Source organism: Apiospora phragmitis, assembly GCF_038363925.1.
Source record: "Apiospora phragmitis strain CBS 135458 chromosome Unknown utg000007l:2111988.0-4706623.0:1.0-2598199.0, whole genome shotgun sequence".
NCBI lineage: Eukaryota > Fungi > Ascomycota > Sordariomycetes > Amphisphaeriales > Apiosporaceae > Apiospora > Apiospora phragmitis.
This window is the reverse complement of record NW_027117406.1, coordinates 456,609-472,476: the sequence shown is the minus strand read 5'-3', so window position 1 is coordinate 472,476 and position 15,868 is coordinate 456,609. Positions and strand designations below refer to the sequence as shown.

General features: G+C 53.7%; 5 protein-coding genes across 5 annotated transcripts; 3 read left to right on the top strand and 2 right to left on the bottom strand.

Moving 5' to 3' along the window:
* Window positions 1-3,281: 3,281 nt before the first annotated feature.
* PG994_007751 (Heat shock protein Hsp70) lies at window positions 3,282-5,770 on the top strand (the record flags this gene model as incomplete). Its single annotated transcript, XM_066859160.1, has 5 exons — window positions 3,282-3,911; window positions 3,978-4,082; window positions 4,147-4,254; window positions 4,338-5,517; window positions 5,571-5,770. 5 exons carry the CDS (start codon window positions 3,282-3,284, stop codon window positions 5,768-5,770), a joined length of 2,223 nt encoding a protein of 740 aa, XP_066714647.1.
* Window positions 5,771-8,886: 3,116 nt separating this feature from the next.
* PG994_007750 (uncharacterized protein) lies at window positions 8,887-10,313 on the top strand (the record flags this gene model as incomplete). Its single annotated transcript, XM_066859159.1, has 3 exons — window positions 8,887-9,432; window positions 9,585-9,657; window positions 9,790-10,313. 3 exons carry the CDS (start codon window positions 8,887-8,889, stop codon window positions 10,311-10,313), a joined length of 1,143 nt encoding a protein of 380 aa, XP_066714646.1.
* A 622-nt stretch (window positions 10,314-10,935) lies between these two features.
* Window positions 10,936-12,709, bottom strand: PG994_007749 (uncharacterized protein; the record flags this gene model as incomplete). The annotated part of the gene is made up of 6 exons (XM_066859158.1): window positions 10,936-11,217; window positions 11,275-11,374; window positions 11,496-11,896; window positions 11,963-12,054; window positions 12,130-12,343; window positions 12,464-12,709. The coding sequence occupies 6 exons, from the start codon at window positions 12,707-12,709 to the stop codon at window positions 10,936-10,938; spliced, it is 1,335 nt and encodes a 444-aa protein (XP_066714645.1).
* Window positions 12,710-13,528: 819 nt separating this feature from the next.
* On the top strand, window positions 13,529-14,190 carry PG994_007748 (uncharacterized protein; the record flags this gene model as incomplete). Its single annotated transcript, XM_066859157.1, has 2 exons — window positions 13,529-13,861; window positions 13,924-14,190. The coding sequence occupies 2 exons, from the start codon at window positions 13,529-13,531 to the stop codon at window positions 14,188-14,190; spliced, it is 600 nt and encodes a 199-aa protein (XP_066714644.1).
* Window positions 14,191-14,526: 336 nt separating this feature from the next.
* PG994_007747 (ATP12 chaperone) lies at window positions 14,527-15,706 on the bottom strand (the record flags this gene model as incomplete). Its single annotated transcript, XM_066859156.1, has 2 exons — window positions 14,527-15,644; window positions 15,691-15,706. 2 exons carry the CDS (start codon window positions 15,704-15,706, stop codon window positions 14,527-14,529), a joined length of 1,134 nt encoding a protein of 377 aa, XP_066714643.1.
* Between the last annotated feature and the right edge of the window lie 162 nt (window positions 15,707-15,868).

Below are 15,868 nucleotides of genomic sequence, written 5' to 3'. Positions count from 1 at the left end.
TGATGTTTCCACGGCGCGACCCCAAACGGTACAGGCGTGCCTGAGCCTGGGTCGCTTCATGCGGTTGATACTGCAAGTAATCAGGAGAGTCGCGTCCGTCTCCGTTGCCACGATATGTTGTTGCATTGCATGATGCCGGCGAGTCTCGATCGCAGGTAGTGCACCGCTTCCGCCCCCAAACAGTGATTAAACCCGTTCTCGGCATGTCGTGCAGTGGACACCTATCGTTGGGCCATACAATTTGGGGGCTATCGCAAGATGTGTCAGGGGAGCACACCACCCCCCGGAGCCGCCAGCGAGCCATGTGGCAAATTCTGCGGCCTGCGGTATCGTTGAGACTGGCCTGCAAGATGACGCCACCGTAGCACTCGTTTAGGAGTGAGGTTAAGTGCGTTAATTTGACTGCATGGTTGAGTCGAGCCTTTTCCCTTTTGGCCACATGCTTGAGTTTGGAGCTTTCAGCACATGCTGCTCAGCAACCCACCCAATACTACAGTCAGTGTTTTGAATGCGGGCGTCTTGATAGCACATACTCAACGGAGCGAAGATAATTCGGGCGCCGCCTAGGAAAGGATACGTGCAAGTCCTTGCAGTTCGCATCATGGCCAGGACTCAGAACTCCTCCAGTGGGAGGACCTCTCTACCAGCAGGACCGCGGATAGACTTGCTGCAAGGCATTTGGATGTTCCTCGCAGCCCACACTACCCCACTGCAGTGAATGAACCAATGCATGCTAACCTACATAGTTAGAGTGAGGAATGGAGGGTGGGAATGGAGGGTTCGAACCCCTGTCAGCCTGCCGTGCTCGTCTATCGCTTATAAGGGGAGGCAGGGAGGCTCAGCAGCCCAGCCTCGCTCATCCTGGTCTGTCAGGTGTCGGGAGGTTTGAAGGATCCGAATTGAAACGAATGAGTTTATTGATTGACAAAAGGTGGGTGTTCAAATAAGATCCTGCCCGAGAACCGGCATATTGCGGGAGGCGAAATTGGGCATCGCAGGCAGAGACAATAGCATTTTGGTGCTTGGTGCGGTTTATGGATGGGGATAGCCGAGTCAGAAGGCCGAGTGATGTTGGGCATCAAAACCTTCGACCCGGGGCAGTGGCACAGATTATCTCATGAGCGTTCTGTGGCAGTGTGGCCCCTGATAGCAATCTGACAGCGGTTTTGTGGTTTCTTTCACCCAGAACCATACAGGTATGTAAGGTAAGCTCAAATATCCATATAGGCACCATATAAATGTGACCTCGAACGTACTAAAGACAGGAATCATCGCGCACCTACGAGATGATGCACATCCTGCTCCACATTTGGCCGTAGGTACATGTAGCTTTTTCAGCTCTCATAGATGTGGGTTCCAAGGGACCTAGGACTTCGACGATCACAGCACATCAACTTGAAGATAGAATCCTTGGAAGAACCATTCCAGCTGACTTACACAGATTAGCAGTTGTGCACATATTAATGCTAGTATCATGGGATACACCTATGAGTATCAAGAACATATGTATGCAGACTGTGAAGGCGGTATAGAATCGGTAGAGTGAATAAAAACTCATCACTGACACATCGTACCTATAGTAAGCTGGGCTAGAAGCAAGAACAACTTGGCATATAGTTGAACAATGAACCCATCGTAAGCCCCTACATCGGGTCCTTTTAAGTTCAGTTCTAGTACAAAATTCCTCACCGTTTCCCTTGATCTATATAGACCTACACTCCTGCCCCAAGATGGAGTAGGAATTGCTGTGCCTGCATACATGTATGACCTCAGTTACCTAATAGTCCGTCCCTGCAGGTGCGCTTCAGTCATTCATGTTATAGCGGTATAGGTCTGGGATTACCTACACATCTCCACCGATTTCAGCTAAGCCTTCACCTCATCATGTTGTGTGAAGTCGCACCCTCGAACAGCGTCATATGATGAACTGTACGATCTCCTACAAGTATGTAGCAAAGGGACCAGCTCTCGCAGGACTGGCAACCCCGCCAAAGTGCCCCTCTCCAGGTGCTCAGCCTTATTGTGAGCACCGATATGAAGCTAGGAACACTGCCCCGACCCGATGTTCTATGCTTGCTTAGCGCTGTCAGCTCGAATCAGCCACAACGACCAAGGGACCTGATTGCCTGCGGCCAGGTATTGTGCATCGAGGCCTCGCATCGTATCTCCATTGACCCACATGCCCGTTCCCTCTTTACCTTTGTTCCCATCTTCACTGCCACAATTGATGCTGTCTTTCGCACAGGCTAATAATGAGATCTATCGTGTCATGGAAGGGAGCAGACCAAGAAGCAGAAATAGACTCAATGATTCCCGTTGTTGCTCGTTACCTCTAGACTGAATTGTCTGTCTGCACCGACCGGCCGCACTTACTACATACCTGACATACCTACCTATGCAGTGCATTTCATTCTGCGTCTAACTGCATCTCGGTTGCATTTTTTGGTCCAGGGTCAGAGAAAGGATTCAGCGCCGCCCACCGGCCAGACGCTTATGAGCACTAGTCCGTTTTCTTTGATTCAAGTCAGGTCGACTTTTGGCTGTGTCTCTTCATTCAATTGGCATTTCCAAGCATTGCTTTGCTGAAATCAATCTTACTGCATTCATTCGGTTCAGAGTGCTGCTCCGTCCCTTTTTGCTCTCAAGAATCAGTTTATCTCCTCCGCCCTCCACGAGTAGCATCGATACCCGACTTCACATGCGCACCATACACACAGACTGAGGTGCTACAAACCAGGGACGCAAGTTTCACCCCTCTTCTCAGAAAGGGACCCCCTCTACCGGTGTTTGGTGTGCTTGGTGTGTATGCAGAGAGTACATGTGTGTGTGCCCTTTTCCGGCTCCCCCCCATCCCTTCGCTCTCTGTCAGCCTGGTCGCCTCAAATCATATTGCACTCACTCCAACCCAGAACCAGGACCACCACACTCCAAGGACAGGACCCAGAAACCCCAGCCTAGGAACATCCCCGTCTCAATCTACCTGGGCAGCCCTGGCCAGTTGTGTGAAGCTGTTTGCTGCTTGCTGCGGATGGTGGTAACATGGTAGCATTTCCACACCAGTCTTACTTTACTCTTCTTAGTTGCGGTAACTCTGCCACCACACACACACCACCAAGCCCAGGCCGCCGACCCTGCCCAGCCATAGCTACATACGATTAGCTGCCGCTGCAAAGTCCTGGACCCAGTTTCCCTCTTACATTGGCAATCCCCCTTCTCTTTTTCTACCCGAGTCCTCCCCCCTCAAGAAGTCCTAGGAGTTCTGTCTCTGAAAGTCCTCCCTTATGAGTTCATCCTTGAACTCTCGCTTTAAAGGCCTAGGGTTTGGGAAACGTAAGTCCACTGCCAGCATCCCGCCGTCTCAAGACAACATTGCACCTCCGACGAGCGCGACCCCCCCACCTTCAGGTCAAGGCCCATCGGCCATTTCTACCGGCCAACCAGGTCCCCCTCAAATACAGCAGCAGTTTCCCCGTCCCGGTCCCGCCCCCTCCATCGCTTCCTCGTCGTCGCAACAGAGTCTCCAACAAACCATGAACCATCCTGGCGCTGGCCCTCGACCTCCCAGCTATACTGCGAACTTCAACCCCGGTGGTCATCCTCCTCCCGTTGGGCGCATGAGCCCACAAGCTGTCCAAGGACCAGCTCGTACTCCTCCGTCGCAGATGGTCGGCGGCCCTCCACCTATCAACACAGGCGCTCCCGTTCCAGGCTATCCTCCTCAAATGCAGATGCAACCCGGTGGTCCTCCGCCCATCCAGGGCGGTCCTCCCGGCTACGCTGGGGCGACTGGATATCCTCCACCTGCTCCTCCGCAAAACCAAGGCTCAGCCATGCAGCAATTCGGTCGGCCAGCTGCCGAAGTAGAGGGCAGCAGCCGCAGCAAGGCACAGCTGATTGTCGGGATTGACTTTGTGCGTTCTTAACTTCACCACACAGCGTGGTTTGCTCGTCAGCCGTCGACTAATTCAATCATGTAGGGCACCACATTCTCGGGCGTAGCTTTCGCTTTCGCTACCAACAACGAGGCCAAAGAAGACATTATCACTGAATGGCCAGGTGCCGGCTCCTACACGAAACAAAAGGTACAGTGCTGTTTGATAGCCCGCATGGTTTGAGAATAAGGCAAAGCTGACTAAAAAATACTAGATTCCTACCGTACTCTACTATGACCAGTACCAAAAGGTGGTTGGCTGGGGCCCTGATATCGCCGACGCTCTAGCACCGACCGGTTACCCCAAGCCTGGTGTGCAGAAGGTCGAATGGTTCAAGCTCCAACTCATGTTGTCGGGAACACCTACATCGATCCGATTAACCTGCCACCTTTGCCCCCCGGGAAGTCGGAGATCGACGTCGCGGCCGACTACCTGTTCAAATTGCGGCAGGCTATGCGAGCTGCCTTGCAGAAGACGTTGGGAGAAGTCTTCAACAGAGAAGAGCGCAATATTCGATACTATCTGACGGTACCAGCCATTTGGAACGATGCTGGCAAGGCTGCCACTCGTGCTGCTGCCATCCAGGCTGGCTTTCTAAGAGACGAGAACGACAACCGGTTGACGTTGGTCAGTGAGCCCGAGGCTGCAGCACTGTTCTGTTCCAAGACTGGCCTACTTAACATCAAGGTCCATGATGCAGTCCTTATCGTTGATTGCGGTGGTGGCACTGTCGATTTGATTGCTTACGAAGTCGAGGATGAAAACCCCTTCACAGTAGCAGAATGCACAGCAGGATCTGGTGACTCCTGCGGTTCGACTGCGCTCAACAGAAACTTCAGCAATATCTTGCGCACCAAGATCCGGAAGATGAAGCTTCCCGATGGCTCCAAAACCGCTGGCCGGGTTTACGCCAAGTGTATAATGGACTTCGAGAACCGTATCAAAGCTGACTTCCGTAACAACGGCCAAAAGTGGGCTGTCGATGTGGGCATCGAGGCTGAATTCCCCGAGGCTGGCATCGAAGAAGGTTACATGACCTTTACCAACGAGGAAATCTTGCAATGCTTCGAACCTGTTGTGAACCGAATCCTCGAACTTGTACGAAACCAGATCATCGCTATTCAGGCACAGAATAGAACACTGCAGAACATCCTGGTTGTCGGTGGATTCGGTGCATCCGAGTACCTCTTCCAGCAAATCAAGCTACATGTGCCGCCTCAATTCCAGGCCAAGGTAGTCCGGCCCATGGACTCGGTCGCTGCTATCGTCAAGGGTGCGGTAACCGCCGGTATTACCGAGCGTGTTGTCACGCATCGTGTTGCCCGTCGTCATTATCTCATGGCAACACTGCAGCCCTTCAAGGAGGGTTACCACCCCGAGGCTTACCGTGTGCCCTCTCTCGACGGCAAGGACCGTTGCAAATTCACCAGGCAGATCTTCGTGCAGAAGGGCCAAAAGGTCAAGATTGGCGAGCCGGTCAAGGTTTCCTTCTTCCGCCAAGTGGCCCCCGGCGCCACTCTCATGTATGAAGATATTCTTTATGCTTGCGATGACGATGTCTGCCCAGAATACACCAAGGATCCTCGTAAGTTGCCTTGAACTGCTCATCGTTAAAACTACGACTAACCGAAAATGTAGGCATCAAGGAAGTGGTCACACTTACGTCGGATTTGTCTCGCAAGAACCTCGAGAAGGACTTCGAGCGCATGGATACCCCTCAGGGGACTTTCTACCGAGTCTACTTTGACATTTATCTGACCCTTGACGGATCCGAGTTCAGCGCCGAACTCGTATGCCAAGGAGAGGTTATGGGCCGCTGCCGAGCTCGATTCAGGTAGACAATTGGCTAGTCGGAACCCAAAACCAACCTTCGCATTTTTTACGATTTCTTTATTACTGCGAAATGATACCTTGAAAAGAGTGAACGACGTTCTTCAGGCTTACGATGGGTATTCGAGCCATTGGAGTTCAGAGTCTTCATCTGTGTTTGGAATTGCGAAGGAATAATAGCGACTACAAGTAGAGGCTGTCGATTAGCTGGTTCCTGTCTCCTCTCGGGCCATAGAACGTTGGCCGTGGTTAGCACACTTACAAGTCGTTTGACAGTTAGCACAGCTTTTGTCTAGAGTCATAATGATACAGTCCTTGCGGGGATTTTGAAAGAGATATCCCTCCAGTTGTGTAAAGCTTCTTGTTACAATCCACCCGCGGCGCCATCCACCAATTGCTGTATTCCGGTATCGCGAGGCCGTTTACATCCGTTACACGCAGCCCAGCTATGCAGTCTTCGCATCGGACTCCAAAGAGTGCAACACTTTGCGGTCTTGCGTGTTGTACCAGCCTTGACTTGAGCGCAACCTTGTAGTTGATATCTGACATAAATATCGGGAAAGGGCATGTGCGGTTCGCTTATATCAACGACTGTCCACATAATATGGCACGAATCACAAGAGGACTCAACAAGTTACTCCGACGGAGTATCCTAATCTCCGATGAGAACGTTACGGGCGAGAATATCGGCTGACCTTGCTGCAGATGCTCATTGAGACTAATTGTTGCATGTAAGGTATGCTCTGGCTATCGAGAGTATGCAAAACTCGCTTTTCTGAAGACTCCTACTGTACGCAGACAACCCCTCGGGAACAACCCACCGGGGATACTGCTGAGAAGGCAATGGGCCGGGATCATACGATCGAGAGAAACTACTGTGAGATTCGGCATTTAGTTCCTTTTGATTCCCCTCCTTATTTTTCCACCCCGGAGAGCCAGGGCCGGAGAGAAAGATTTGTTTATTCGTCAGCAATGCCCCGAACGGGCGTTTTCTAGTCAGGTTCGTTAATCGTGGCTGTTATAGCAAATAATCAGCCAGAAACCATGTTAGCCTCAGGTCCGTGGCCTGATAGGCCTGGCCTACCTTGGTCTTTGTAGCTCCAACACGGCCGGTCCGGCTCTCTTTGTCCGCTATACGTGGATGATATGACTACTTATATGTATGCCACGAATACTGCCTACCCGTGGTCGGAAACGGCAGGAATGTGGGCCGTTCAAGTACATGCTTCTCCGGGTATGCTTAAACAATACTACGGTCGACCGGATACTATTTTGTATACTGTCTGCTGGTGGCACTCGTTTGCACATGTCGAGTGTATCGTGTCAGGCTGTAGTACCTTATAAATCCACCGGTCCATAAACGGAAGCAGGCAGAGGCGAATTTGAGCTACATATATCAGCCTTACGTCGAGGGCCAAGTTGCTTCGCATAATGGAACCAGTTTTCAGTATCGCGGTATAAGAAACGTCGTCGGCTGGGCTATATTCCCATATGGATATACCATGGTAACACAGCATGTTGAGGCGTGATCAATTGTTGGAGGCGTCCGTATTGAAGATCTCAGCCTGTTCCTACTATTGATGGGCCACCTCGCTGTAATGGCAACCACTTTATACATTTTAGGTCATAGGATCAATATTCCCTTTATTCCGGAGTTGAACGTGGCCGGCAAGGACACGGCTGACATCCTCAGAACTTTGGAAGGTCGACTTCGTGGCACCGACGGAGCATTCTGTATACGAATGCAATGGAATTATAGAGCACCAGACAACTCATACTATGCAATTTGTTCTCCAATTTGCCCGCAATTAGAGCTGAAGGAGTACGTATATGTGCAATCATCTCTGCCTATTGACTAGTCTTGACTTTGTAAGATTTTGCGGCACATCAACAAGCCAATCGTTGCGAGAACGAACATACGGGCTCGGTGAGCGAGGAATTCAGCTGGACAACTTACATTATGCTACCTGCCCATCCCGTAACCTATATGCTCGTTAGCAACCTTTGTCAATTCTAATCCTTGCTAGGGCCAACCAGAGACTTGGGAACCGAAGGGGCGCGAATCAGGGCACTGGGAGTCTTGCGCATTTCTAGGATCTAGCTGCAGGGGACGAGGATAATGATCCTTCGTCGTAGCTGCAACATGATGACAGCTGAGGTAAAGTAGGGAAAATTCCCAAAATTGCCTAAAGCGAGCGCCAGTCACCAGTCTGACAAGAAGCAGAAGGGGGGAAAGAGAGCAGGGAAATATCAGGCTGACAGGCGTAGGCAGGCTGGATTCGGCGGTCGGGGATCTCAGTAAGACCCAAAAACGCGCCGGCCGCAACATATGACAGAGAAAACGTACCGATGCAGTGTGTTTCTCCCCCTCTCCTCTCCCCTCCTTGCAGCCCGCCCCACGGTCTGTCACCTATTATCCATGTAATGTAGAGAGACTGGAGGGTGTGCGCCGGTGCTGGTACGGAGTACTTCTTTACCTAATATACCCCCCATAAATAGTATATATAGTCCGAAGGTGCCCTTTTTGCGACTTGGCCCCGAAGTTGCGGTGTTTCCTAAGCGTCGTCAGTAATCGTTAGAAATCGTCCGATTGTCGTTGATCCAGTCGCCAAGCGCCAGTTCTCCTCTCTTCTAATATATTTAACGGAGTTAACGGGAAAGGTCTCAGTCAATCCGGTGAGGTCAAGAACATGAAAAAGAAGGGAAGCGAATAGGAAAGGAGCCGAAAAGAAAAGAGCGTGAGTGCGAGAGAACGAAAGAACGTAACACGAACACGCACGCACACACACACACACACACGTCAATTTCGACTCCCGAGTCTTGAGTCTGGCCTGTCTGTCCATCGCATGCAAGCGGGCTTGTCGCAAAGTCCGTCCGAATGTATTCCAGTCAAGCCGGCTTTGTCATCCCAACGATTGCCATTGGAAAGCATTGATTTGATGGTAGCTCGGCTCATTAAAGACGATTTCCACCTTTTTTTTACAAGTGCTTTTCCCTTGGAACAGCTATCCCTGCATTTAAATATACTCTCACTCGCCCTTTACTCCATCCGTCATAGTTCATTGGATTTCGATATACAATCCCAACTTTCAACCAACCTGCAACCACTTTGAGGCCGGGCGCTATGGAGATTGACACCCAGTCCAAGCCCGAGCCCGAGCCCGACTGTCACCACAAGGACGACCAGCAGCAGCAGCAGCAGCAGCAGCAGCAGCAACAACAACAACAACAACAATTACACAAACAGCAGGAGCAGCAGCAGCAGAAGCCGGCCACGCATAGTGACGATGATGACGATGATGACGATGATGACCAGCAAGGACAATCCACATGGGTTGCCTACCTGGAGACGGAGCGGAACCGGCGGTTCGACCCGGTCGACGGCACCTTCATGAGCATCTTCCGCGACCTGCTGCGCTCCAACGCCGTCAACGCGGCGCACGATGCCGCCGCCGCCATCGACCAGGCCTTCGCCGACGGCTGGCTCCCGCAGCGCTCCATGCTCAAGCACGGCGGCGACGAGGGCCTCGCCGACTTCGTGCACCTCGTGTACAACCTCATCTTCGAGCTGGCCCCGCTGCTCGCCCACGACAGCGCCCAGCACGTCCGGCTCTTTGAGCTGCTCGTCGAGCTCCGCAAGCTCCCGCCGCGGTCCTTCAAGCTGAACTCGGTACATGAGACTTTTCATTCTGGTTTATTTTCTTATCTATTTCGATCTGCGCTTTCCTCTTAGACGACAAATTTCGGCCGCTCGTGCGCGCGGGCAAACACTGGACTTTGACCATGATGCGCATAAGTGCTTGAGCTGACTGCGAATGGTAGAATGAGTATATACCATATATCAACGATCCTGATTTCTTCGATGTATTGCACGAGGAGACAAGGAATTGCTATCGTACGTAGACCCCAGCTCCTCCTATGCCTTTCTCCACCATTTCCGGGCTTTCCGAGCCGGAAGATGGCATTTCCCAGAATGAGGTGCAAACAAAGGAAAAAGATGGAGAGAGGGTACCGTTCCACTAACAAGAGGGGGTCTACATCCCCGTGGTGTTTTACAGCGGACGACTCGGAAGGCTCCTCCTCCGCCACGTTCCGCCAGCAGTGCGAGGCCTGGGTCAACTTCAGTATGTTCAAGGCGCGGTGCGTCGAGGCCGGCATCCTGGACCAGCGGACCAACCCCTACGGCCTGCCCGCGGACCAAATCGTCGAGGGTCTGAGACGGACCCGCTCCCCACGTCGCCGGCCGTCCGCGGCTGCAAGGTGCTGATCGCGGCGCAGTACCTGGCCGTCGCGGGCGAGAAGTTCCACGAGCGCCTCATCCTGGTCCCCCGGCGCGCCTTCAACAACAACACCAACACCAACACGAAGGCTGCCGCCGCCATCGCGCTCCACCGCGGGCGCGCCCGCTGGTCCCTCTGGGCCGCCCGCCTCGAGTTCCTCGCGCAGCACGGCGGCCTCGGCGAGCATGTCGTCGAGACCCTCCAGGCGGCGAGGCGGAGGGTCGTCGCGCTCGAGCCGGTGCTGTTCCTGGGCATGGCCATGAGGCGATGAGGTACCGAGGGATAAGGAAGAGAGGGGGGCTGGAGGTTTAAAAAAAGGACCACGAGGTGCTCCTTCGTTCTCACCGGTCTGCATCCAGAAAAAACCAAATCCCCTCTTGTGTTTCTGCTCATTCGGTGGTTGGTTAAGTTTGATACCATTTCATGAGCAACGGAGTTTTCTTTTTTCAGTTCACCAAAGTCTTCGGTGTTGGTGTTTGGAGGGGGCCCAATACAAACGAGCGGTCCAGGTATCATTTATTTATTTAGGGTATTGTTTCAGACGTTCACACGATATACTTGATGGTATATATTATATAGTAACTAGTCCTTATACTTGTGCTCTGGTATTCATCAAATTTCTAGTCTAGTGTAAATAGGCACGGTCATTCAAAGCTCAAGGAAGGTATACTGTATCGCCGTCATGGCGACTGCACTCTCGCGACAAGGCTTACGAGCGGATCAAGCCGAGCACCAAAGTTCCCCGCAGATAGCGCATCCTTCACACCCACCAAGGGCTTACTCAGATTGTGTGATATGCAGTCTGCAGAGACCGAAGTAACTACCGAGGCAAAACCTGCATCGTCACGGCGCAGCGTCGTACCCAACAGCCAGTAACAAAGAACCTATAAGCTTCACCGCCTCGTGGTGGCAGCAGTAGTATCCTCGCCGGTCTCGGCGGATCGCCCGAGTAGGCTGCTCTCTTCGTCTACGGCCCGACTTTCGGACTGCTGCTTGGCCACGTCGACCGTCGGGCTGGGCCCCTGGTTCTTCTGCAACATCACCCAGAGCGCTGCACCGATGATGAGGGCGGCGCCAAGGAGACTCCATCCCGACGGTGTCGTGCCCCAGACGATGCGCTCCAGGATCAGGGCGAAGACGAGCTGGGTATACTGTGACGAAGCAAAAAAGCAATGCTGTCAGTGCTAGTAGCGAAAACCAAATGTTGTGCAAGGGGGTAGCGAGAAACGTACAATGAGGTTCGTCGCGCGGCCGGCTTTCTCTCTTTGCAAACCCTCCGTCAAGAGGAACTGGAGCAGGAACCCAGCAACGCCGATGGCAACAAGAAGAAACCTGACAAGGGAAAGTTAGCTGCATGTTTCTCTTCTTCTTCTTTTCTCCTTTTTCTGTTCACCTTCAAGAATGGTAAATGAAGAGTGGGGGTGGAGGTTGGACCAGACAGACAGCGACATACCATTGCATAGCATTCTCCGGAAGCTTGAACTCCAGCTCGGGGTGGACGAGGATGATGAGACAGGACCCCACCGTCGCCAGGACGGCGAAGTAGTTGACGCTGACGAGCGAGTGCGCGCGCTTCCCGATGACGCGGATCGTCGAGTAGGCCGCGGCGGCGCCGAACGTGCCGAGGACGCCCAAGAGGACAGCTAGGGACCGCTCCTCGGGCGTGGCGATCACCGGGGGGATGAAACCACTACCGCCGCCGTCTTCGGGGGTCTCCGAAGCGAGCCAAAGCGCTCTGGCGGCAGTAGTAGGCTCGACCTCGTTCGCGGAAAACAGGAAAGTTGGGCGAGCGATGAAGAGTACGCCGATGAAGGCGATGAGGCCGGCCGAAGCTTCGTTGATGGTGAACGGTTCCTATAGTGGTTTGTCAGACGGTAAGATTACTTAAATCATACGCAAAAGTTGTTTGAGCGAGCCTACTCTCAGAGCAATGAAGCAGATGAATGCTGTCACGGTGGGTACGAGGAAGCTGATGACAGTAGAGTCGGATATGTTCAAATACGATAGCGAATCTAGGGAGAGAGTAGGTTATGTTGAGCAAACGACCATTGACTTCGTCAATGCACAAGTAGAGGCTCTAGACTTACAGTAAGAACAGGACAACCCCATGAAGCCGGCGCATCCCCGCAGGACGAGAAGGCCCCGGACGCTGCGGTCGCCCAAGGGGAAGTCGGGCACCTTCTTGATCCACATGTATAGCGAGCCCAAGATGGTCGTGGCCAGCATCCTCACGAAGATGATCTGCAGAGCGTGGAATCTGGTTTCGAAACCAGTCTCCAAGAGTCTTGTAGTCATGGTCATCTATTCCTCATTTTCATGGTCAGTGACTTATCGCAGCACCTCATTTCCCTTTCAGTCTCAGTCTAGGGGCATACCGAGCTGAGGCTACCCGGAGAAGCGGTGAACGTGGGACCGACTGACCAAGGACGCGCAAATCTCGGCTAGGAATACCAAGAACAACCCGAAGTTGCGCTCATGGAAGGCCTTCAGTTTCTGCCATACTGTTGTTGCTCCCGGCGTCGACTCCAGCCCCTCGGCTTCCGCCGGCACATCGTGATGAGTGGCGTCGGAGTCATCATGGGAGAAGCCCGTCGCCGCTGTCGGCGAAAGACCAGCATCCGTGGGGGCCGGGACAGCTGCTTGACCTTGAGTACTTCCGTATGACATTTTGGTTATGCTGCTACAGGTGTCCGGGGTTTTGTTTTGTAGAAAGGAAGACGCAGATTTCTTTTTTTTTCGACTATAAAAAAAGTCAAGGGCTGACTAGGTATTGAGTGGAGTCCCGGTTGCCAATGTCCACAGACTCATCCACCCACCCACTAGGAACCTGACGGACGACTACATTTCCCTTACCGCGTTCTCTGATTGGTCGTTGGACTAGGTCATGGGTAATAAATACTGTTTCCAGAAGCCAACAGTTTTCATTCAAACAGAGTATATTTCTCACATATTCGTTGGATCTTTCTTTATAGAGCGACTGTAATGTCACGTCACAGTCAAGTTGGCTGTTAAGGTGTAATTGCACCTAGCCCACTGAGGCCATCGCCTACAACCCATGTTCCTGGCAGCCGGGAGCGTTGCCATATGTTTGCAATGCAAGGGCCAGAAAGAATGAGAGTTGGGAGGTGATGTGTGACAAAACGTCACATTCCGTGGGAGATAGATGAACATCAGAGCTCTGGGCTGGGAAATGGGCCCAACGTATCCGTACTTAGATGAATAATTGTTAACACAAATTGCAGCTCCCTTGCAGCTTCCATGAACTTGAGTTCCTCACTTGCATCCTTTGAGGGAAGTTAAAGCCCATTTGTTCGAGACCACTTGCCAGGCTTTATCAACTCCTTCACATCTCTCAGCTACTCGGCGGGGGAAAAACCAACACTTCACTTTCTACACCACAAAGGTGAACGACTTCTCAGTCATACTGCAAGCACTGTCCTTTGCATCATACCTATGAAAAGAAAACTACACCACGCTACACTCAACATGATGAAGCTCACCATCACGTCGCTCCTTTGCATGACAGCCACTACCCTCGCAGGAGCCATTCCCGCACCTGTGGCTTACCGCAACGTCACCCTGCTCGATGGCACCATCATGGCCATGGAGCTCCCCGCCGGCGTCCGTTTTGTCTCGGAGCCCAATGCCGCTGCTGTCTCTTCCTCTTCCGGCCACGGGAAGCGCCTCTCGTGGCACCCTGGTTCCGAGAACGACGAATGTGAGGACAACCAGTACTACACCGACAAGACAACTAGCAGCTCGCCCAATGTGGCCGACTGCAAATGGATTGCCGACGTCGAGTCTCTTCCCGACAACCAGGTAAGTAAATTTTTGGATGTCACATGTCGGCGCGTTGAAACTAATCAACCGTGATTGTTTAGGGCTACTTTGAGGGAAGAGCCGCCCAGGACTACAAGGACAACGGCGACTGGTGCCGCATGATGATTCACAGCACCTGCGTCTTCGGCACCAAGACCTCGAACATGTGGGGTGCCAAGGTTGGCACCCACGACATCGCCACCGAGATCTACGCCAGCATCGCCAAGAACTACGGACGGGGAGTCATGCAGTGGGAGGGCAGGTTCAAGTGTTGGAACGAGTCGGGCGAGAAGTCCACTGTTGACTGGGCTGTCTTCACGAACACTTAGACCTGACCAGTGCGAAGCCCGCAGCCATTGGTGGTTGGTCTGAAAGGCAAGGCTGTCTAGAAACCTAACGGAAATGCTGGTATGCCTTTGGAGAAGATACATGAGTTCTCTCTTGGTCATCATAAGCAGCGATATTGGCCACTTTTGGACCTTATCGTGCTCTTAGCATTCGCTTTAGACCTCCGAGAAATCCCAGCCAAAACCCCATATGCTTATGTCCCTTCTATTGATATGACTGGTTCTTTCGTACAAGCTCGTCTTGTGTTCCATATGATATATTGGTTATACACTATGATATACACATGCCATGGAAATGTTGGGCAAGGTTCCTTTCGTTTAACTTGACTTCATGCCGGTGCCAGAAACGAGCAGCACGACACTGCCGAGTTGGCGTCTCAGATCCTCCTTCTCGACATCATGGGTATCCTCGACCTCGCCCCAGTTGCCGATCTGCCAATCGACCTCCAAACTGGCCGCCTTGGCCGCCTCCTCGACACCGAACTTCTTGTTCGCGTCCCCGAAACCGAGGCCGGCGGGGTCTTCGCTCCACTCGACCACCAACCTCACGGCGCCCAACAGGCCCTTGCCGGCCAGCACGCCCCTCTCCAAGCCGGCCAGCTCCCACGCGCTGAGGCCCATGACCCAGCCCTCGACGACGGCCCGCGTGGCCTCGCTGTGGCTCTTGGGCATGAGGGAGTCGCCGTCGAGCACGGGCTCGATCTCGACGCCCGGCCAGACCCGGCTCGTCAGGTAGCCCACGATCTCCTGGTAGGTGCGCTGCTGCGTCTCGCGCAGCGACTCCTTGCCCTCGACGACGTCGTAGCTCGCGGGCGGCGGCGCGAAGCAGAGCAGCGTGTCCGTGTCGAGGTAGCGCAGGACGGTCTTGGCGATGCCCGCGCGCAGGCTCTCGACGGCGCCCGCGTGGGCGACCCCGTCGTCCTGGGCGATGTCGAGGGCGCGGCACACCAGGCTCGTCAGCGGGATCAGGTGCTGCCGCGTCGCCTGCTGCACCGACGTCAGCAGGTCCCACTCGAGCGCCAGGGCGCCCGCGAGCAGCGGCTTGCTGGGCGGCAGCCGCACGACCGCCTTGGTGCTCGGGTGCCGCAGCGGCCGGGCGTCGAGGTGCACCTCGAGCGCGCCGTCGACCTCCTTGACGCTCACGTCCTTCCAGAAGCGCCGGGGCTTCGGCCTCGGCTCCTGCCCTCCCGGCTGCTGCTTCTTTCTGGACGAGGCTTGTTGCGACTGGCGGATGTCGGCGGCCTGGCGCAGCAGCTCGGCCTGCTTCTTGCGCCGCGCGAGGCGCTGGGCGGCGCTGTCGGCGGCTGGGCTCGGGGGATCGGGCGGGGGGCCGCTGCCGTGGATGGGGGAGACGGTGGCGGGCACGGCGGGTGTGTGGTGGATTTGCCTTAATGAAACAAATGCTGTCGTCTTCGTCGGTGCGGGCGGTATCTGTGCTGTCGGGAACAATGTCCGTCTCAGACGCCAAGCGCAATGCAGTACTTGTCGACGGCCTCATTTTGTCGGCTTGTCCTTCGTACTCCTTTTATCCGGGACCAGTAGTGGCAGTTGAGAAATGTGTTGAAGCTTGGTTGTCGGCACTTGAACTTTTGCATCCCATGTTTTCTTCTCTCAAGCCTGCCATGCAGCCAATTGACGGATTTTAGCGTGAGTGACGGGC